This window comes from Lates calcarifer, linkage group LG20 (assembly GCF_001640805.2).
Source record: "Lates calcarifer isolate ASB-BC8 linkage group LG20, TLL_Latcal_v3, whole genome shotgun sequence".
Classification (NCBI taxonomy): Eukaryota; Metazoa; Chordata; class Actinopteri; family Centropomidae; genus Lates; species Lates calcarifer.
In genome coordinates, this window is record NC_066852.1 from 20,981,607 (window position 1) to 21,004,085 (window position 22,479).

General features: G+C 41.7%; 1 protein-coding gene across 1 annotated transcript; it reads left to right on the forward strand.

Moving 5' to 3' along the window:
- The first annotated feature begins 8,136 nt into the window (after positions 1-8,136).
- smg6 (SMG6 nonsense mediated mRNA decay factor) lies at positions 8,137-21,162 on the forward strand. The gene is made up of 19 exons (XM_018691455.2): positions 8,137-8,243; positions 9,346-11,752; positions 11,873-12,065; positions 12,532-12,642; positions 12,905-13,011; positions 13,409-13,487; positions 13,765-13,875; positions 14,034-14,249; positions 15,151-15,212; positions 15,358-15,503; positions 15,761-15,874; positions 16,165-16,339; positions 16,939-17,158; positions 17,347-17,526; positions 17,731-17,898; positions 18,111-18,255; positions 18,448-18,710; positions 18,849-18,930; positions 19,050-21,162. The coding sequence occupies exons 1-19, from the start codon at positions 8,153-8,155 to the stop codon at positions 19,178-19,180; spliced, it is 5,001 nt and encodes a 1,666-aa protein (XP_018546971.1). The 5' UTR covers positions 8,137-8,152; the 3' UTR covers positions 19,181-21,162.
- The last annotated feature ends 1,317 nt before the right edge of the window (positions 21,163-22,479 follow it).

Below are 22,479 nucleotides of genomic sequence, written 5' to 3' on the forward strand. Positions count from 1 at the left end.
CGTAGTAACTAGTAGAGAGGAACGGGGGAGGGAGGGGGAGGGAGAGAGAAAGGGAGAGAGGGGGGATGGAGGAGGGAGGAAGGAGAGGAGAGAGGGAGAGCTCATTCAAAGATTCACCTACACATGTACGTGCGTATCCCACGTCACTGAACGGAGTGCAGCTATTTATAAAGGGGAGGAAAAGTATAGCCTGAATCACTGTGCAGGTCTTTATAAAGGAGGATGAAAATAGCATGTTTGTTGTGTACGCGCCCTTAACACCGAGATAATGTCAAATATTAAAGGCTCTTGCGAAAATTCCTGTAACATAAAGACATTTAGAGTCTCTGAGGTCCTCATTAGTGAGTTTAATCGTATTTCAATCTCCCAGTGTCCCTTTAACAGCCTATTTATTACGTAATTATATGTTGTTAAATTTCGCAAGGGACACATTTCAGAATCTTATTGTCTATTTTTTGCCCAAGAAGACTGGCAAAACGTGGTGCAGTTGCTTATAATACCAGAGAGTTCAGACGCTGCTTCGGTGATGATACTATGTTCAGCACAAGTGGTTACTTCAAGGCACCAACAAATATTGTTCTGTACGTTCAAAGTTAATCTGATCATCCTAAAACAACCACACAGCTTCAATTCTCTCTCGGTGCAGTCCATTTATTGGAGAATATCAGAGGAGATTATTTGTCTCGAAAAGAAAACGCTGAAAGCAAACATCTAAAGCTGACACCTAAAGTCCAGTGTGCTCAAAAACTGTTTACCAGAGACTAGAAAATCGTGATGTTTAAATTAGGCGATGAATCACTGCAGCTGTCTGCTTAGAATGACTGAAAATGTTTGGTGCAGCGTACTGACTTTTTTTTTTAAATATTGATGTCACCTTTAGACATAAAAAATGATACAATTATCCAACCCATATTCCACATATGTATAGTAACCTCAGGAGAGATGTGACAGGAGTCGTGCGTAAATTCAAACCGAGACTGTTTGAACTCACAACACATTCAGGGAGATTTGGGGGAGACCCTCGTGCGTAAAGAAGTGTGTCAGACATACGTAGGCGTGTGCAGTGAGAGACTCCTGTAAATTAGAAGCACTTTGGACACAGGACTAATATGCCCGTTTAAAAAAAAAAAAAACCTCGGGTTGAGGAAGCAGAGTCACGCCACACAACAGCGGACGTTGAGAGAAAACTTAAACACTGTAGGATAGGGCGGGTGTGGATTACGATCGGTCTCCTTAACAAGTCACGTCCGCCTCCACACGCCTCCTTTATCCAGAAATTACTGAATAAATTGGAGATGATTTGCCTTTTACAGACTATAGTTGTCTCAAAAGAAAAATCTTTTCAATTATAATACAGCTCTCATTTGAAAGTGAAGTCCAATCTGGAGGGAAACTTTCTGTCATTCCTCTGCTTTGATGCCTTATGATTTAAAGGTAACCAGCTGTCACAAGTGAAGGTACAGGCCCACAGCAACAAATGCGGAATACAGTACACGTTTCTGAATTTTCCACAGACGAAACCAACACAAAACCTTTGCAGCACTGTTAAAGGGAAGGTACACCCTAAAATAAAATCCACACCGTTTCAATGTGTGAATTTTGAATGAACTCCTGATAGAACTCAGCAGTAGGGAGAGGCCTGTAGTTATTATGTGCTGTTAGAGCTCATCCTCCTTCATCACTGTCATCATTTCTTTCTCACCCCCTACTCTGTTTCTCAAGGTTATTAAGGTCAGCACCAGCACTGCCAGCACTTCAAAACCAAATATCCCAGAGGTTCTTCAGCTTGGAGATTGATTCTTGACACTGAGAATACATATCTGGGCCAAAACATTCAGTCAGCAAGGTTTTTTTTTTCCTGAAGGCATCAGCCATGTCCTACTTTATTTCTTCATTGAATAGCACTCAGGTGTCATCAACCAGTCTAGAGACAATCCTTAAACACACAGGGGTCATGATCCCTCCTCCATACCATCAGCTGTGACTTCTGCACTTGGGATATGATCAAAAGCCAAAACTTGAAGATATTTTTCCACTGTCCACTGATTTGGGGTCATTCTAACCATTTCTTTGATAGCTTATAATTATGTTCAGTTCAGATATTTTTAAATACTTGAGAACTGGTTTGAATTGTCACATAACTGTGTGAAATTTCTTGAGTAGAATAGAATAATCATACGTATAGATCTCGCTTGTCATAAAGAGTATGCAGGGTGATTCCAACCAAGCAGATCTATGATTCTTTGCTTGTATTGATGTTTGAAGGATGACGCAATATGAATAGATGTATTGACTATAGCTCACTCCATCCATGACTTTTGAATCTACATTCACACCCCCTCTAGAGGCAGCTCACTGGGATGTATGCTTATCACTTTACAGAAGGGAAAAAAAAGAAAAAACATCCTTGCAGCATGGTAAGAAATCACACCCGCAGAGGCACGTCCAAAACATTACATTTTATTCACTGTTATTACATTTTGGTTGTGACTTGTGCTCCGTTTTTCCTCCTCTTTTACAGCAAACTCACCTCAGAAATTATTGCAGAAGAAGGGGAATGTCAGTCTCTCAGCCTCCGGCCTCAAAAACTGTAGAATCTCCACTGACTGCAGTCAAAGAGCAATATAAATGTGCTGACATATGGTGGAGGGTAAGCATTTGGTAAGTGAGTCTGTGTACACAGGCATACACAATCCAATTTCATCATACTACACCCCACATGAATATGCAAGCAAGGTGGGGGATGGGGGGGGGGGGTGTGACTGATTGAAAAAGTGTGAATGAAATAGTTCCTCACTTCACTCCCTCCCTAATCTCACTACCCTACCACTAGCCCCGCAGTGCCATAAACACACGCATGCAATCATACACATACACACACAGCTACAGTAACATGATGTTTTTCTTATCTTCACAGCATTTACGGTACTATCATGGTAATTCGGGATTACACTCTGGGTGATGGATTTTGATCCTCAACCTTTTTCCTTCTTGAGCCCCCGGGCCATCCGCCTCTCTGCTCATATTCAATATTCAACTCAGTCATATCTTGAAGCTAGATCGTGAATCTGGATGTAGATTATTTCCTGTTCAAATCTCTTATCTGTCTGTCATGGCCAGTTGTTGGCTCTCTTTCTATCTCCTCATCTGTATTCCAAACAGAGAATGCAGTCAGATAAGAGAGAAGGAAAAAAAAAACCTCATCCCTCCCATACACTCTTTTCTCTCCTTGCAGCCGCCTACCTTGCCTACCCACCTCCCCTTCTCCCATTCTGACTCATACTGAAATCCCAGTGAGCCCCCCCACCCCATCCACCCCTCCGCTCTCATTTGTGTTTTCTCTCCCTTTGATTGCCAAGCTGGCTCGAAACGCAGTGAGCAGGGCAAGAGAGAATGAGCAAATGAAAACGACAGAGAGGGAGAGAGGAGCGGAGGGACGGGGACGGGGAGGGAGAGGAAGAAGAAGAGGAGGAGGAGGAGGAGGAGGAAGACTCTGAGCTGCCAAACGTGCCCGTAATGAGGATTCTGTCAAAGGAGAGCTGGGGAGGAGGAGGAGGAGGAGGAGGAGGAGGAGGAGGAGAGTGTGTGTGGTGGTAATGGTGTTGGTGGTGGTGGTGTGTGTCAGAGTGAGATGGAGGTTTGGAAAGAGTGGGTGTTTATTAGTGAAACCCCTCTCGCCCCCACGTCGTTCCCTCAACTGTCTCTGTGCTCTTCTTGCCTACAAGATGTGTGAGATCGCAAACCCGCACTCACACACAGCAGCAACTCCACATCCACCCACTCACACACACACACACACACACACACACACACATATGCCTAAGCAAAGACAGAGACTATGAACCCATATCTAACCAGAAACTTTGAATATGTTTATAATGTTGTGTGACAGAGGGGGAGGAAGAAGCATGTGTGTAATGGCGCATGTACTTCCTTGGCGACATGTGTTCCACAACCACTGGAGCCAGTTAAACGGCTCCAGCAAAATTGACTGACCTGAGATGGCATGACAAGATTATTCCAGTGATTTCATTACATCTACAGAACATCTTTGGTAAAGGAGGCCTAGATCACCCGTCCTTTTGCAAAGTCATACACCGTCTCTTCTCATCTGCTGTAACTCCCAACAGTGACTCACGCAAAACTTCACAACATTATGCCAAAGTCATATGCTGAATGTAATTAACATGCAATGCCAGCTGTATATGTGTGTGTGTGTGTGTGCATGCGTGGACAAGTGTGGGCAGTCATTTGTGCATGTTGGCATGTGTTAGGGGGTGGTGTCAGTGTTGAGTGAGTGAGCGAGTACATCTGTTTGTGTGAGTTCAGCATAGGGATCAGTGGAATTTTCAATGAAGATGACATGGAGTCATTTCAGTGGCATATGTCTGCGTATCAAAACCCACGCCGTGTCCTAATGTCATGAATACTGCACATACATAGCCGAGTAAAAATGAAGCAGGAGTTTCCATGTAAGTCTATGTACTACTGTATTTTACTATCAACGCTTTCTAGGGAGTCCTGCATTCATTTTTAAAAAGCAATCAATTAAAATATAATATTTAAAAGCCTTGCTTAGGCCTGTCTCACTGGTTCCAGATAGTGGAACCATTATACTGGAGGCTACTCTTTAATACAGTGTTCACCTTTACAGTAAAGATCCCAATCAAAGTTACAAACGATACCAGATATGTCTGTTTGAATTCTGGGGAAATGTGCCACACATGGATTTCTATTTGATAGAAATGTATTACCATTAAAAACATTTAGGATTTTTAGTGTTTTGCACAGCTTCAGTGAGGAGCTGGAGTGAGATAACACTGAGAATAAGGGGAAAACAGTATATCCAAGGGTTATGAAGTGATGTTGCTTGTCAGGGGTGATGAAATATAGTTTTAGTCTTTGATCAGTGTGTTTAATAAAACTTTTATTGATTGAGGTCATGAAATGCTGTCAATAGCTTTCTTGCCACAATCTGTGTTACATTCTGCGTTGGACGTCTTTGTTTAAAATTCTCTGTTTTCTGTTTGGCTCCTCGGCGTTGACACATCACTCCATGTACTCTGTCTCATATTGTCTGTTTTGCTCATTCCTCCCCTGTCACTCCCTCTATCTCTTTTTGTGAATTATGCATTAAAAAACAGTTGGAATGGATATACTCCAAACATCTAGTGCCAGCAAATATGCGTCACACAAGCCTCTGGCTCTGTCTTTCTGTCTGTCTGTCTGTCTGTCTGTCCTACCCACATGCCTTCTTTAATTTCTGCCTTTCTCACTACTCGAGATGAGGTTCCCATTTCAGTCGGCTCACTTTCCTCTCCCTGCCATTTTCATTCTCTTTTATTTGTTACCCATTTTTCAACCCTGCAACATTTTCATGCTGCTCTATCCTTGAGCGCAATGTCCCACTCTTGTCTCCACCATTCTCCACTGACTGTATTCCCCCATCTGTCCTCCTCCTCCTTCACTTCAGTCATCTCTAAAAGTCATCTCCTCCCACCTCCCAGTGTCCCAGTGGGGGGAGACAGAGAGAGATAGACAGAAAGAGAGAGGGAGAGAGAAAGAGAGAAAATGAGATGGGGGCAGGAGAGATCGAGATATGATTGGGCTGGAGGAACCCCCTGGTGTCAGAAATTCACCTGCAAAAAGTCCCTGCTTCCCCCGCTTTTCTAATCTGTATTCACAGTCTCTCCTCCTCCTGTTCTCTCCTCTCCTCCTGCATCATGCCTCCTCGCCTCTCTCCCTCGCTTCCTCTTTCTCTCTGTCTCCCTCCCTCCCCCTCTCTGTCCTTCTGTGTCTCTTATCATCCTGCATTGCTCCACCTGCACTGTGGTGCAGCACTGACAATCAGAACTCTGCACACACACACACACACACACACACACACAGCGGCACACAAGTAACTTACAGACTCACACTCACTCTCACACACACAGGGAGACACACGCCCACCACTTCCGGCAGCCCCCCCCTGCCTCTCTCACACCTCTCCACTGCAGACACGAAACATTCTACAACCCCTGGTGTGCCAGTGCTTCATCGAGAGACACTGCTAACACTACATCACAACAGCATTCTGCTTTCACACACAATGTGGCGTATTGTTTGTATCACATAAAAATAATTGTAATTACAAAATGAAAAACAGGGAAAGAGTTAATGATGAAGATGATACTGATGATGATATTAATAATGATAATAATCATCATCAACATGTCATCTTATTTTGACCATAATTTGTATTGCACCTTTTTTCCAATTGTTTTATATAAGATAGAAAATTCATTAATAAAACTCAGAGAGGGAGAGAACAATAATGAAATAAGACGTTACCGTGATAATACATCTGTACAATTAAAAACAAGTAAATACAAACATGGTCTTTAAAATTGTGTAATTAGCCCAGTTCTTTCTGCTGTCTTTGTAATTAGGTAGTAGCTGAGTTAGACAAAAGTAACTTCTATTACAGGAAGAGGTAATCAGCACGCACATAAGTATGTGTAGACATCCCTGATTACTATGCCAAAGAAGTCAGCCAAGCACCTTGGATGAATAATTTAGTGACATAATGAAGGAATGTGTGTGGAAAAAGAGGAGGTTTGGCTCAGGATGAAGACTCGTGTGTGGGAGATTTATAGGACGGACAAGAGACTCTGGCCCTTTAATTTGGTGTTGCTAGGGAAATGAAGCTGTTTACTCTAGCATCAGCCACCCAGATGATGGCTGCATGAACCCCCCCCACATTGCACAGGCATGCACAACCACATACAAACATACACATACAGCATCCAGTCTTTTTTGTGTTTGTTTATGTCAGTTGTTTCAGCAGTCCTGCAACGCCTCTCCTATACCTCTTCATGCAGTTTGTAAAGTCAGTTCACATGAGTGGAATGAGTGGAAGAAAGGAGAGGAAAAAAAGTGGTTAGGAGGAAATGTTGGACTACATTAATATAAATTACTCAGATGGAAAACAAAAGTAGATGGAAAGTTCATTGTTGGGCCAATCCAAAGCTTTGGACAATAGGACAGTTTAGCTAAAAATGAGAATAAAGTAATCAATCCTGACATCTAGTGGATATTGTATGGAATTGAGCATGGTGTGTATGAGTGTAGTATGTCTGTTTGTTTCTTTATATAATGTGCAGACCTTTAAGCCCCCTTCCTCCAGGCCTCATATGTAGGTCAAGACCTACATAACAATTACATAACTACACATTTTAGAATGACACTCATTTCGTCACACTGTAACAGAAAATGTTATTCACTTAAAGACTTAATCACTTTAAAAATAACCATAACTCTAATTTGAATGGCAGTAAGGTGTGTTTCAGTTAAAACAATTAAGTCTGGTGCCTGGGAAACTTCAATCATCATTCAATCATGATCAAATACTCTTTTATCAAAGAACATATCTATGTCAAACAGGTGTGGTAGAGAGATGTTCCAACTTGTTAATCTGCTCTCTATGATAAAAGGATTTCTGGTAGAACAAACAGCACAAAATCCATACAGAAATTTAAAATAACACAAACCAGAGTAAGCATGGGATAAGGCTAACAAGAGCTTGACGTAATACAAAACCGGGAATTACAACAAAATAAAATACAATTGAACAACCTAAAGGAAATGTAAAAAAAAAAAAAAATGTTAAAATGTTAAAAAATAATAAATATACAGAAAAATATGAATACATTAAACAAAAAAGCCTCAGAAACAATCTCATATTAGTTATACGAAGGTATATTGCTGTTTTGTGGCTTTGTGTTCCTCACTTGACTGAAATAAATAAATAACACACTCAGTATACCTATGGATCTATATTTGGCTTTTTTTTAAATCAATTTCTATTTTCAATTTGTATTTTGTCCATTTAGTTATTGTGTATAATTTAACCTTTATTTTCATTGTTTGTTTCCTACCTTATTGTTTTCGTGATTATTATTTATTTACTATAAATCTTGTATTTTATCTCACTTTAGAATGTTTCCAAATTCTGATGTTTCAATAATTAGTGAAGTAACGAATAGAAAACAGATGAATAAACAGAGCCAGCTACATTTAACCGATTGCCTACGCCGCTACGTCACCGAGTGAACAGGTTTGATCCCGTTGGGCCACCGTACTTGTTGTGTTTGTTGTAGTCAAAGGAAAGATGGCGAACGAACTGGACAGAGTGCGAATCTCAGCTGCGGAACTCCGAGCTGAAGCGTCGAATGCGGTTAATTTTACTGACTGCCAGAGAGGTGAGAGGAAGTGAATCAGATAATAGGGAGGGATGCGTCCGCAAAAAAGTCGATAAATTCAGGCGAAGAAGTATTCCAAGTCAGCTGAAAGTAGCCTACGGAGTTGCTAAGTTTGTGTCCAGCTAATGTTGTTAGCTAGCTAACTTAGCTATCTGTCCGTTCTTTGGTCCCGCGCGGTTTGTTTTAAACGCCCCCTTCAAGCATAATTTATGTACGACTGTTATCTCGATTCAACCCTATTTTTAACATTCCTCATCCGATATTTGATATTTATTAATCATACTTTAAGCACATTAACAAAAGAAATGTGTCCTCAGTGTTTGGATGTAACGTTAAATTGCGTTAGGGCTGACAGGCTCAACTCTTGTTATCTTCAGTATTAGTTAACGTCAGACAACACAGCTAACGTAAACTAACCATAACAGTTATGTTTATATGTGTGAATATTTACAAAAGGTTTATTTAAAAATTCTACGTTAAAATAGTGATCTAAACAGCGATGTTTGTGTATTATGTTGTGGGAGGTAATGCAGGTTTATCTGTAACGGCACAGCTTTTTAAATATACTTTTTCAAAATTACGCTCAGGAGAAGCTCTTTGACATTTACTTTGACGTAGTTAGTTTCTGTTCGTAAATCATTATGAATAGATCACTGTTTTCATGTGTAGTTAATACAGAGTTGTTGTAGTAGGTAATGTTGACTTAGTGTATTAATACAGGCATGACTGATTTCCTCCTCTGCTCAGACTATGAGCATTAATACTTCTGCCACATGCATATCAATCACAGCTGAAAATAGTCACTAATAAGTGTACTGTTTATTGCGGTTGAGCTCCCATTTTGTGAAAACTGCAGTACCCAGCTGATTAAAGAAATTATTGAGTTATTTATATTGAGATCAAACAATATATTTGTGACCCAGATTTTTATAGTTTTATTTCTTCAGTAGGAAACAATGAGTTTGGAGCTGGGTGCCACAAACAGGGTAGTAAAGTTTGAAAGTACTAAGTGACAGTCTAAGGTGTTGTTGCATTTGGGCTTCGCACAAGACTTCTTGACAAGAAGAGAAATAGAATGTATTGTGTGTTTTTGTCTCTACAGAGGAACAATATGTACCCAAGCAACATAGAAGGCGTGAAGGAAAGCGCCCTGATCTGCAGCGCTACCAGCCGGTAGCTGGACATGGACGGCGCCACCGTGACAGTGAGGAGGGAGAGACTGGTCAAAGTGATCCCCAGGCTACTAATGTACTTGAGTATGATAAACCATCACAGGGTGAGAAAAAGGGTGTCTCTGAAAAAGTTTTAGAGTGCACAGATGGTGGGATGCTTACCGACAAAATGGAAGAAGATAGGATGAGAGGTGATGGTAGTAACAACCAGAACTGTAGAAAGGACCGCTACTCACAGGCTAAAATTGAAGCAAATCAAGAAAAAGGCTTTGTTGAAAATGACAGAGAACACCAGGAACCTGCTGGAGCTGCTAAACAACCAGCAAAGAAAGCTCGAAAGCCTGACAGAGAATTTTATCAACCTGGGAGCAGGAGGAGCATCCAGGGAAAGGACTGTGGAGTTGGAAGAGAACAGGATAAACCTCCCCCAAGGAATCATGAGCAGAAAACTGAGGTAGAATCCCAGCTGAGTGCAGGGGATATAGAGGGAAACAAAAAACCATCCACTCAGAAGCGGGGAGGGAAAGGTAAAGAAGTAAAAGGTGTACAGGAAAACGTAAAATTGTCTAAACCTAGTGAAACAAACAAAAAGCAAGGAAGCCGGGATGTTCATAAACCACCATTACCGTCTGATGCTTCAGTGGAGAAAATTACTAGCAAAGTAGAAAAACTCAGCATGAAAGATAAGGGTAAAGTGGGATGTGAAGACCAAGATGTTGAAGAGTTAAGCTGCAGGACAGGGGAAGCGACTGGTAAGGGAAGCCAAGGCCAAGGGGGAGGAACAAAAGATGAAGAAGAAAAGATAGAGAAGAAGAGGGAAAAGGGAAACCGCAGGAGAAGAGGAGGGGAGAAGGAAAAGGAGAGGAATCAGGATTCTAGAAGAGGAGACAATGAAGTTGGTAGTGGAGGAAAGGGTGACCAGGGAAAAGTTGAGAAAGAGCGAGACAGGAAATCAGCAGAAGCAGATCGAGATAACAAACCAGGTAAAACAGGAGAGACACACCAAAGTAAAGGAAGAGAGAATCGCAGAGAAAACAGAAGAGGAGACAACAACAACAACCGTTCTAGAGAAGCTGAAAAGGATGCTCAGACAGAAAAAAATGTAGACATGACTGTAGAAAGAGTTGATAGAAATAAACCCAGTGCTAACATTACAACACCATCCTCAAAACGATATTCCAAATCAGATATTCGACGCCCGCGGAATCGAACTTACAGCAGTAGCTCAGCCAGCAGTGTGACCAGCCTGGATGGTCCAGGACTAGGGATGGATGTGGAACGTACCAAGTGGCAGCGCTTGCAGCATAAGCACATTAACAAAGAGGAGATGACTAATAGTGGGGAAGGACGAAGGAGTCATTTGCAAAGCTGGACAACCTATGGAGAATCATCTACAGAATCAATGGAAGGGAGTGAGATGAGTGATATAGCAGAAAATAGAAGGAGGAGAAGAAGAGGAGGGGAGGAAGAGCTAAGTGCAGCGAGGCGGAGGGAAGAAAGGAACAGACCAAAGGGAAACAAAGCTGGAGGCAGAGGAATCCTAAGGGTGTCTCTGGAAAAACATTCAGGTACTTTGCCACGTAGTGGGGATGCACAGCATTGTAAGCAAGGCACGGCTCCTCGTGGCAGAGGTGGGGGTATCCTGGTGCTTCCAGCCCGCACAGACATCTCTAATTCACCTGAGGTTGGACAGAGACTTCTTTTTGGTGGAATCAGGGGAGGAGCAACTGGCAGTAGTAGAGGAGGCAGAGGGGGAGGAGTGAGGCGACTTTGGGATCCCAATAACCCAGACCAAAAACCTGCTCTTACCAGCAACCAGTCATCACAGCACAAATCTCTCCAACAGCCTGTATATCTTCAGGCAGGGACTGGATACGGACAGCTTCACTTTCTGGACACAGATGATGAGGTAGCAGGCAGTCCTCCAGTCCCACAGGGTGAGAGCTTTCGATCCCAGCAGGCTGCTGCTATGGCCTACTACAAATTCCAAAACTCTGACAACCCCTACTGCTACCCCATGCCCACCAGCAACCCACATAATCCCAGCACCACCACCAGCCAACGCTATCCATATCCTTATCATATGGGGCCGTACCAAATGGCTCCCCCTAATGGAATGTACCAGGGCCCTGGTGTGGGTCAGTTCTGTGGGACTTACAGAGGAGCAGGTTATTCTCAGCCAGGAGGTGGTTTGACATTTGAAGAGGTGGAGCAACAAGCCAGAGGGGAGCTGGGGAGGCTGTTGAGGGCTGCAGATTCACAGGAGCTTCAGCTTAGTAACCTGCTGTCCAGGGACAGAGTGAGTGCTGATGGACTGGACCGCATGGCCCAGCTCAGGTGAGGATATGGTGGAAAAGATATGTGTTAGTGGAATTTCTGTGTATTTTATATTTTACTCTTTTGTTTTAAACTACTTTTTTCAAAAGCATTACCCTGTTGTGCCCTCCTGTTTTCTAGAGCTGACCTTTTGGGGCTGTATGAGCAGGTCATCCTCACCGACATTGAATTCTCAGACTCTCAGAATGTGGATCAGGCTTTGTGGAAGAATGTCTTTTACCAGGTCATAGAGCGCTTCCGGCAGTTACTCAAAGACCCTGCCTATGACAACACCCCTCATATCAGGAACATGTTGCTCACTCTGCTTGATGAAGTAAGGAATGTGTGAATGTGTGAAAATTCAAAGGGGCAAGGTCTTACAAAATAAGTTATCGCAAGGGGGGCAGGTAGGAGGTGTGGGTCTAGCACTGCACATCTGTGTGTAGGATTCATAATCTTATTCAAGTATACTCTTAAGACAGATGCTTACCAACAGTCTCTTTGGGCACTTTATTGGATATACAGTCTAGATTATAAGAACTTGGACAATTACGTTTTTTTTGTTCTTCAGGCTCTGTGCTTAAACACATTCAGTTTGAAATAAAATAATGGGCACTTCATTCAAATGCCAATAGGAAAGAATTGTGTGATAGAGTTTTGTTAAGGTAACTTAAGGACTGGTAAGTACATTTTTCCTCTTTAATTTCTTGTTGTGGTAATGGGCCAACATAAATTTAGTCTTTTTTTTTTCGTCACTGTAACTCAACTCGTATGTTATGATCATTGTCTGTGTTTTACAGGGAGCACTCTTCTTTGACGCGCTGCTTCAGAAACTGCAGACAGTGTACCAGTTTAAGTTAGAGGATTACATGGATGGCATGGCTATCAGGACTCGGCCATTACGCAAAACGGTACAACAATATTCTGTCTGTGTGTGTTTGTGTGGGATCTTGATATGTGTTCAGAGATTTGTTTTTTCAAAGTAATACACTAGCAGTCACACAATTTATAACAAGTTACAATTATTGAGCCAGTTAATGATCATATTACCATATTACTAGCAATACAGTTGCTGACAGAAACATACTGATTCTTAATTGTATGTCTACTTATGTTCTAACTGAAGTTTGTATGTACTGATCTGTGGAAGTTTTTCTTGTGTTTCCTTTTCAGGTAAAGTATGCACTTATTAGTGCTCAGCGCTGTATGATTTGTCAGGGAGATATAGCACGTTACCGGGAACAAGCCAGCGATTCGGCCAACTATGGCAAGGCTCGCAGGTAGGCTGTAATTGAGAATTCTCTGGGTATTATGGAATTTCTTAGACACACATTCAAGAGCAAGGGATGTGTGACTAATTTAAGAGGCCACAATGTCAAAATCTGATAACTCCAAGATAAAGTCCAAGATACAGTGGTCAGGAGTAGCCTTTTTGATGTGAGACAATTTTTACACCTGTTTAATTTCTTGCTGGTTTTCATTTAGTAAGTCTCAGTCTCTGACAGCTTTTATAACTTTCTCAGTCTTGGACTTATTTTTCCTGACATGATACCTGCTGAAGACATAGTACCATAACAGATCTGTATATTGATGAGTAGATGAGAATCTGATAATTTAAGATAGAAGCAGAATGTCTTTGATCGTATCTGATGACTACACATTTCAATCTCATCTTAGCTGGTACCTGAAAGCCCAGCAGATTGCCCCCAAAAATGGGCGACCATATAACCAGCTGGCCCTGCTGGCAGTCTATACAGTAAGTGATGTGTGCTAAGTAAATTAGTAAGAAAGTAAAGGTGGATATTTAGCTCAATGTGAATGTATTTGTGTGGGCATATTTAGACAATTGGCATTAAAGTAACTGCATTTTGACTTTTTTTTATGACTGACTGTATTTCTCCTGGCATGTCCCCTGGGATAATTGAAAAATACAACCATATTTTGCATAATGATCTGTTGGCACCCACCCCCAGTCTGTGGCATTTTGTAGGACACCTCCTCCCTCTTACTCTCGTCCCACCTCTCACCTACAGAAGCGGAAGTTGGATGCTGTTTATTATTACATGCGCAGCTTGGCAGCTTCCAACCCCATCCTAACTGCAAAGGAAAGCCTGATGAGTCTGTTTGAAGAGGCCAAGCGTAAGGTCAGACATACAGTTTACACTAGTGTCTGTGTCATTATATTTTGCTTAATAATAGACTACCTCATAGGCATTAATGGTTAAGTTTACTATAATCTGGCGATGATGCAGAGACTTGAGGCAGCGCAGGTGCTTCTTGCTCACAGATTTTGTTCTTGTAGACAGAGCAGCTTGAGCGAAGGAAGAGGCAGGAGCATGAAGGTGGCTCCAGGGGTCCAGCGGTAAGAGGAAGAGGAAGAGGGGAAGAGGGAGCACGTGTCGAGATTTGGATTCGTCCCAGCGGACAAGCAGCAACCCCATCCTCGCAGAGGGGGGGCAGTGAGTCGAGCAGAGACTCTGAACAGGATGGAGAGCTTGGTAGTCTCAGCGCCAGTGACGTAAGATCCCTTTCTTCCTTTGGTTCTGTGTCTCATGCATCATATGCCTCTACATGACAGACACTGCATATTTTTAATGTTCATTATATATAGGGATTCTTTTCTTTAGACACAGGGATTGTTGTGCCTGTTTTATGGGGTTTAATTTGATTGTTGTGCCTGTTTTATGAGGTCTAATTTATCTCCTCACATTCATTATGTCCTTCTACAGTAATTTCATTGATTTTCCCTCTGTCATCATTTTATGTTTACTTTTACAGTATTTCCTGGGCTTTCATTTCTGTCCTCGTCTTTTGTTGTCATTGCTTACGTCTTCTTCCATCTTTAGTTTGAGAATGTCATCTCTGGTGTAAGATGTAGTGGCTCTGATATGCCTCATTATTGAGCATTACACTGAATAATTTATTGAGGTCAGGAGTGTGTTCTTCTAGTGAAAGATCACAATTTTCTCTACCGCTGTCTGTTCATATTCCTGTAGAAATAACAGTTTGTCTTTATTTCTTATGCTGCGTTCTTTTAAAAAAGATACCGGGGTTCTTACAGCCTATAAATGTATTTGTGCAATTTCCATTTTACTTTTTTCACTTTGTAAGAAATGTTTTGTCTCTCCACTTTACTCTGTCTCTGTCCAATATTTGTCAGTGTATCCTGTTGGGAGACACATTTGCATGGCCGTCCTCTTTACCTGATTTAGTAGCCTTTCAGTCCATTTCCTTCCAACCCTATTGTTCAAAATCTTGTGTTCCCTTAAATAATGACGTCAGCTCCAGACCTCTCCATGTGCTTTGTCACTGGTTGAAGACATGTTTTCTCTTCACGTGCTGTGGGTTTTGTAGCTAAATAAAACTGTTGGCCAAAGATTAGTAATACTTTTCTTCTTTTGACCTTCTCTTTTTTTCAGCTAAATAAGAGGTTCATTCTGAGTTTCTTGCATGCACATGGAAAGCTCTTCACTAAAGTGGGGTGAGTGATGTCTCATTCATGAGTTCAGCTCTCAAACTCATTTACTGAATGAGTTTGAAGGAGTGGAAAAAAATATTTTTGTGTGTGCCTTTGTCTCATCATTGCCTGTTTTTCTGTATTTTTACAAATGTTCCTGTTTATGCAGCATGGAGTCATTTCCTGGAGTGGCAAGCCGTGTTCTGCAAGAGTTCAGGACGTTGCTCCAGCATGGCCCTTCCCTACTGGGCAGCACACACATGCTGCAGATCATTACCATCAACATGTTCACCATACACAATGCCCACAGCAGAGGTAATGCCACACACACCTACACACTTCATTTATTACAAATTTTGGCTTAAAATGTGAATCCTTTTAAAATGTTAACTATCAGCTCTTTGACGCACTTTTAATCTCATCTTCTCACAAACTAGTTATTTATTATTCAGTAGAGCATGCCGTTCTTTTTCCAACCAGCACACAGTGCTGGGACTATGCACAACTCATTGGTATTATTGATTCAAAGAGTGTTGAAGTACTTTTTCAAATTCCTGTTTTTTGTTTGTCAGGTGAAGAAGGAGAGGTGCGGTCAGTTTTACAAGAACAAAGCACTGCCCTCGGCCTCGGCATGTTTGCACTACTGGTGCAGCGTTGCACAGAGCTGCTCAGAGATACTCCTGCAGGTACACACACACTAAGCTTTACAAGTATTTGATCAGTGGCAGTTATTAAAGTTGTCCTACAGTCATATGTAAGTATGTACTTTTAAATTGAGGTCAACATTAGTATTAGGGTGTTTTCATATATATCAGATGAACAGTTGTCAGACATAAATCATTGTACAGTCTGACAGCACATCAGTGGAGATTATTTATAGAGGTAATTAGTAAATAATGTATGTTGTGTTTGATGTGTTTGATCGTTTACAATTATGTGGTGTATTTGAAAAGAGTCTCTTCTGTCTCTTTTGCAGAGGCAGTCCTCATGGCAGATGGCGAGGAGGAGGGTAAAGGGGAGGAGTTGGACGGTATGGTGAAGGTCTCTGCCTTCCCACTGGACCTTAGAGAACTACTGCCAAGCATCAAGGTCTGGTCTGACTGGATGTTGGGACACCCAGACCTGTGGAACCCACCACCATGCAGTATAGAGTGAGTACTTAAAACCTGCAATAATGTCTTTTTTTTTTTCTTTTGATAATTCTCAATCTGAGGAATTTATTTAAGTCCAGTACTCACTCTCCATTAGTTCTGTTTTGATCCAAATACTGAGGAAAATATACGACTCTTTAGCTGCTAAATGTTCCATGATGTTCACCAGCTAGTCGCCAGCTTTGTCCTTCTGCTGTTGTGCTACTGAGCAGGTAGTGTGCAGTGGGTTTTTAGGGTTTTTTTGTGGCCAAAAACAATGAAAGTGGTAAGAGTGAAGTGAAAGCTTTGGGCCAAACAGCTAGACAGTAACTTGAAACTCATAAAGGCCCATAAAGCTGAGGGAAGCAGCAGATTCAAGTTAAAGTTCCCTGTAGGCTCATCACTATGAGCAACACCTCTTGCATTACACATTATCATTATTATAAAAATGTTGATCATAACTGCTTCAAATTACTACCTCAGGTTAATGTGTTAGTCTTGCTCATGGCCTGTACTAGCACTTTTACACAAACACATGCCAGCTCTCTTCAGGTGGTAGTTCTTTGGTCTTTAAAATACTCATTCCTCACCACCACTTGTGGCTTTTCCTCTCTATCAAGTTGCAGCCCTGATGTTTGGCAGTGTCTGGCCAACCTGTGTAATGTGCTGGCACGTGTGGACCATGGAGAAGTGCCGCTTTACAAAGTTGACACTGATGAAGCCGAGGGAGATGAGGAGCTGACTGTGCTGCAGTTGAAGGAAGACAGGCTGCTCGCTGGTTTTGTACCACTGCTGGCTGCACCACAAGAGCCATGTTACACAGATAGACACACTGACATGGTGAGTGGAAGGCAAAGGTGTATTTCATTATACTGTGACACTAATGCACTGGTACCCTGGTACATATTTCTACTCCTTTAGAATCCCTGATTGTACTGATTATTCGTCTTCCACCTTTTACGTGTACCCCTAATCATCCTCCCAACCATCTGTTCTTGTGCACTTATATCCCCATCCTCTTTCCTCAGGCAATAGCAGCAGATTGTAAGAGAGTGACAGTGCTCAAGTACTTTCTGGAGGCTTTGTGTGGACAGGAAGAGCCTCTGTTGGCCTTCAAGGGAGGCAAATACATCTCTGTGGCAACTTCTCCTCCACCTAACCACTCAGTGGATGAAAAGAGCAGGCAGGATTCTATAACAGAGAAAGAGGTGACTATCTTTCTCCTTCTCTCCCTCTAATAACATGTTCTCTTCACTTAGCTCTCTGTTGTTTTTACCTCTACCTTTGACCTATTCACTATTATGCAAATGCTGAAATTACATTTTTGTCGCAGTTAAGCTGAAGCTATTGAATGCAGTGGAAGCCAAATTGCTGAAAATGTGTCTTATCATTGTTTGGATTGTGTCTGGTAGGCTGATGATGTTATAGTAGAGGCAGAGTCGTCTCTCTCTGCATCAGAAGGAGAGGAGGACGCAGAGGAGGCAGGAGACAGCGAGAATGACATCAGGCAGCTGAAAGCACGGCGCCACGCCCTCGCCAACAAACTGGCACAGCAACAGAAGCGCAGGGATAAAATACAGGTAAAACTGGCATGTACATATGCACCCAACAGAAGAAATAAAATAATGGTAATCGTGTATCTGTCATTTCAAGCAGGTCAAGCAGGTTATTATGTAAAATTGTATTAAACCTTGCATCAATTTTAAAAATCCCTTTGGCTAATATTGAAATCCTCAGATTCTGCATAGTGTGAGTTGAATTTCATTTTGTATGTAACGTGTGTTTGTCCCAGGCGGTGCTGCAGACAAGTGGGCAATTGGAACTGGAAGTGAGGCCTCTGTTTTTGGTCCCAGATACCAATGGATTCATTGATCACCTAGAGGGGCTGAAGAAACTCCTTCAGTGTGGAACATACATAATAGTTGTGCCACTAATTGGTAAGATTAAAAGACAGAAACAAAATGGATGAGCACACTCTCTAGTAAGAGGAATGAAGGAAGACTAAAATGTGGTGTTGTGATATGTTAAAAATGATAAGAATTCCTCATGTGTCTGGGGTTTAGTGAAGGAACAGGAAATGCTTGTTTGTGTTTATTCATGGTGTTATGTGTTCTCTCTTTCTCTCTCAGTGATTACAGAGTTGGATGGCTTGGCTAAAGGCCAGGACAACTTTGGTGGTGGAGTGGGGTCAGGAGGGCGCAACATTGGCAGTCGTGGCAACTACAATGTTAGTGCAGCCCATGTTCGGTCCGTGCAGGAGAAGGCCCGGTTGGCTGTGGGTTTCTTGGAGAAAGGATTTGAAGCCAGGGAGCCATGCCTCAGAGCCCTGACAAGCAGAGGAAATCAGCTCGAGTCTATTGCCTTCCGCAGTGAAGACACCTCTGGACAACAGGTGGGAACCCAAATAAATGTAGCCCAAATTTTACTTTATTTTGCTTTATTGCCTTTTTGGTGATTTTTTTAGATTGTGCAATAAAGTAAAACTGTCTTTTACTGGGAAGCAGTAACTTAGTTTTCTGTTCTTTCTCAGGGTAACAATGATGATGTGATTCTGTCGTGCTGTCTCCACTACTGCAAAGACAAGGCAAAAGACTTCATGCCTGATCAGAGAAGTGTGTATTGTTAACCCTCATTCATTCTCTGTCAGTGATCATATTTCCTCATAATTTGATATATATAAAGTCTTCTGAGCTTATGTCTTACTACTGTTTGTCCCCCTCTACACACACAGATGGGACAGTGAGGCTCCAAAGAGAGGTGGTACTCCTTACAGACGACCGCAACCTGCGTGTCAAAGCTTTGACCCGCAACGTCCCAGTCCGAGATATCCCTGCTTTCCTCAGCTGGGCCAAAGTGGGCTGAACCAAGCTAAGCTGGAATCAAAGGAACCCAACTGCTGAAGCCTGCTTGCCACTCAGCTAGGAGAGAAGACACACTTAAGCAGAGGAAGAAGAGGAGGAGATAACAGGGGAGAGTAAATGAAAAAGACAGCAAAGAACCACTACTTATGAAATACAAGCAAATGTAGTGAGAGCAGGGTGGTTTCAGTGAGCTTTTCCCTTGTGATGAAGTGTGTGTGTGTGTGTATGTGTTAAGATCAGCGAGCTTCCACAGAAAGTGACAGGGAGAAGGCTGGACCAGAAGGGAGGAAGGAGGTAAAAATGGAGTGATGTGATTTGTGAAGTAGTCTGGTCCAGCCTCAAGCCTCTGCGCCTAGTTAGTGAGTGCGTGCTCTGCAAGCAGTATTAAAATTTGAGGCTGATGATAGAATGAGCCAGAGAGAGGGTGAGTGTTTATGGTCATTTAATGGATTAAAGACATCAGTAATGAGGGCCATAAGTGGCACTTCCACACTTCTCTGAGGGCCCAGTCTTATAGACTGCTGTGGCCTCTACAGCAGAGCTGAGAGAAGGGAAGGCAAAGAGAAGCACAGTTGGATGGTCTGTGTCAGTACAGTAAAAAATGGCTGACTGCAATGAGGGTCAGTCGAGAGCCCTCATGCAACTACAGCACCACCGAGGAATTGCAAGCAAGTATAGCATTTCCTGCTAACCCAGGAAGTGTCTAATGCCTGTTTGGTAACGTGGGTTGTTCCTCCAGCTTGAAACTAACGTTAAGTTTTGGTATCGAGAGAAAATGTTTTAAAAAGTCAACAACAAAAAAAAATGATTTATTTTTTATTTTCCTGTTTTTTTTACTTGATTTTGATCTTGTGTATAAGATTTTGTTTCCTTTGTCAAGGCCATTTCTTCCATTTTAAACACGTTAATAATAAGCATCTGCAAAGTTTGAACCATAATTTATAGATTCCAGTTTTTAAAATCAGATCTGGGTGCAAATGTATTTGTAAATACTAATTCATTTGTGTTTTTGAGCAATATAATGTGTAAGATTTTGCATATCAAGACAAATTTGTTGGCTTGTAGTGAGTTTTCAGCTCAGTAAAATTATACTGCATTTACTAACTATATGGGATTTTGTCCTTTTGAGAAAAATCCCACCCATCTATCACTTAGAACAGTATGAAACAAATACTTACATACTACTGCAAATACTACTGACCCAGGTCTCCTTTAGACATCCACAATGTTAGGAGATGGTTTGGTCCTTGACTGTGACTTTGCAGATACTTATTATTCAGTACCACTGGTGTCTATCAGTGCTTTTGTGCTTTTCAGTTCATACCCACAGCCTCAGTTTACCTTTTCACAAAATGTTTTTAATCACCATTACCTGTTCTCCTCTTCAGAGTGTGACTGTCTTTTTTGTTTTCAAGGCCAGGTATCCACTTTTCTTTGGCTGCAATAAAATACATGTGGTACAAGACCACAAATACAACCTGTAAAATTTCTGAACAACACCTCACTTGACACATCGTTGGTCAACACTGAACACAAAAGTAGTATTTGTGTTTGCGATTTTGCTCGCTCTTCTTGTTTTGGGAGACAGTTGAGGAGATTCAGAGTTATGTCAGTGTATACCTCTGTGTGCTTTTGAGACAGTGTCTGGTTGCTCAAAATAGATATAATCACCTCTGTTTTGTTACATCATACACAATTCATCATTCACTCACCACAGTTTGTGATAAAATAATTCTGTGCTGTATATAGAAGTGGCTATCCTTCTCTATATTTGTCCTGTATATCCAGCTAGGCTCGTACAACTTCCATCAGCAGTTGATGTTTCTGTATTTGTGTAAACTGTCAGTACCTCTGTTGTAGGGCTTCTGTAGCTTCTGTCAAGTGGCACTGCTTCAGTGTTTTAGTGACAGCACAAATGTAGTAAATACATAATCAACACAAATGACTTTTTCATCACCCACCATTAAAAATGTTTTGAAGGCATTACTTTTACCTCTTCAATGTGCAACTGAACAACTGATGCTTTGACTCATAATAACAGGAAAGATACATGTTACCTGAAACATTAATGATGCCGCTATCATTTTCAAGTGTCCCAGTAAGTCATGACTGTAGCAATGAAACAGCATGCACGATACCAGGACCCTGAAACTGAAGCAGCTAAATGGAATTCAGCCACCATTTTACTATTTACACCTGTATAGAAAAGTGCAGAGCTCAGAGGTCTGGTCCTTTTGTGTGCATTTAGATCACAAAATGAAACTTGGATTATAACAAGAGTCTTGAAAAGAGTTACAGCTCACTCTCAAGATTAATGTGGCTCATGCAAATGTTGACACAATAAGATGTGATTAAGTCCATTCATAAACAGATACTCCAAATTCAAATACAAGAAACAAAGCACAAAAATGCATACTACTGTACATATGACCAAATTATTTGCCTGAAGTTTTATCTAAATCACTGACATACCAAAACCTTTACATGTATGCCCTCATGTGGTAGTTGAAGATTACACAGGTGAAGAGGCAGTGTTGAATTTTGGGTGTAGCATTTGAATAGAGGGGATGTCTTAATAAATTCTTGACAACATATATAAATCAACTGAAATTACCAAGGCGACATCTGTGAAAAACAGGAGTTTAACGACCACATGGTCATTATCTAGACATGTCTCAAAAGACTGAATTACTCCAGTTCAGTCCTGATCTATTCTTAGGGCTGATATATGGTAAAATTTCAAATTGTCAGTGATCATAAAGAGCAAAGCCCACAAAGTCACTCAGTGCACTCTGAGTGCCAGTAGCATAAGATCAGTACTTAGAGGCTTATTACATGATATAACTCACTCTTCTATAACAAGCATCTATTTGTGAATATGTATCCTCAGAAAGCAGGAGTGGGGCAGATGCTTCTCCAGCCTGTAGCATCTGTAGGCAAGTGCAATCATCACAAATATGTTTATGTTTAGAATAAACCCCCAGTATCTGTAGTTATATAATCAGGGGGGTTCTTATGCTTACACCACATATATACATGTACGTGTTTATGTGTGTCAGGGACAGAAAGTTCTGCAGCCTATCCATCCATATCATTTGCTTCAGTATACTTCTGTGCCTGGATACAGACCACACAGGCAGGACCTGATTCCCATCATCATGACAACAGGGCTGCCAAGCAACCAATCAAAGCCCTCTATGTCCTGTTCTGCAAGCTGATTGGTTTGTCAGCCTGCAGCCTGTTGTGGAATGCATATCTTTAACCTCTCTGCTGCCATGCACACTGCATACATCGGCTCCA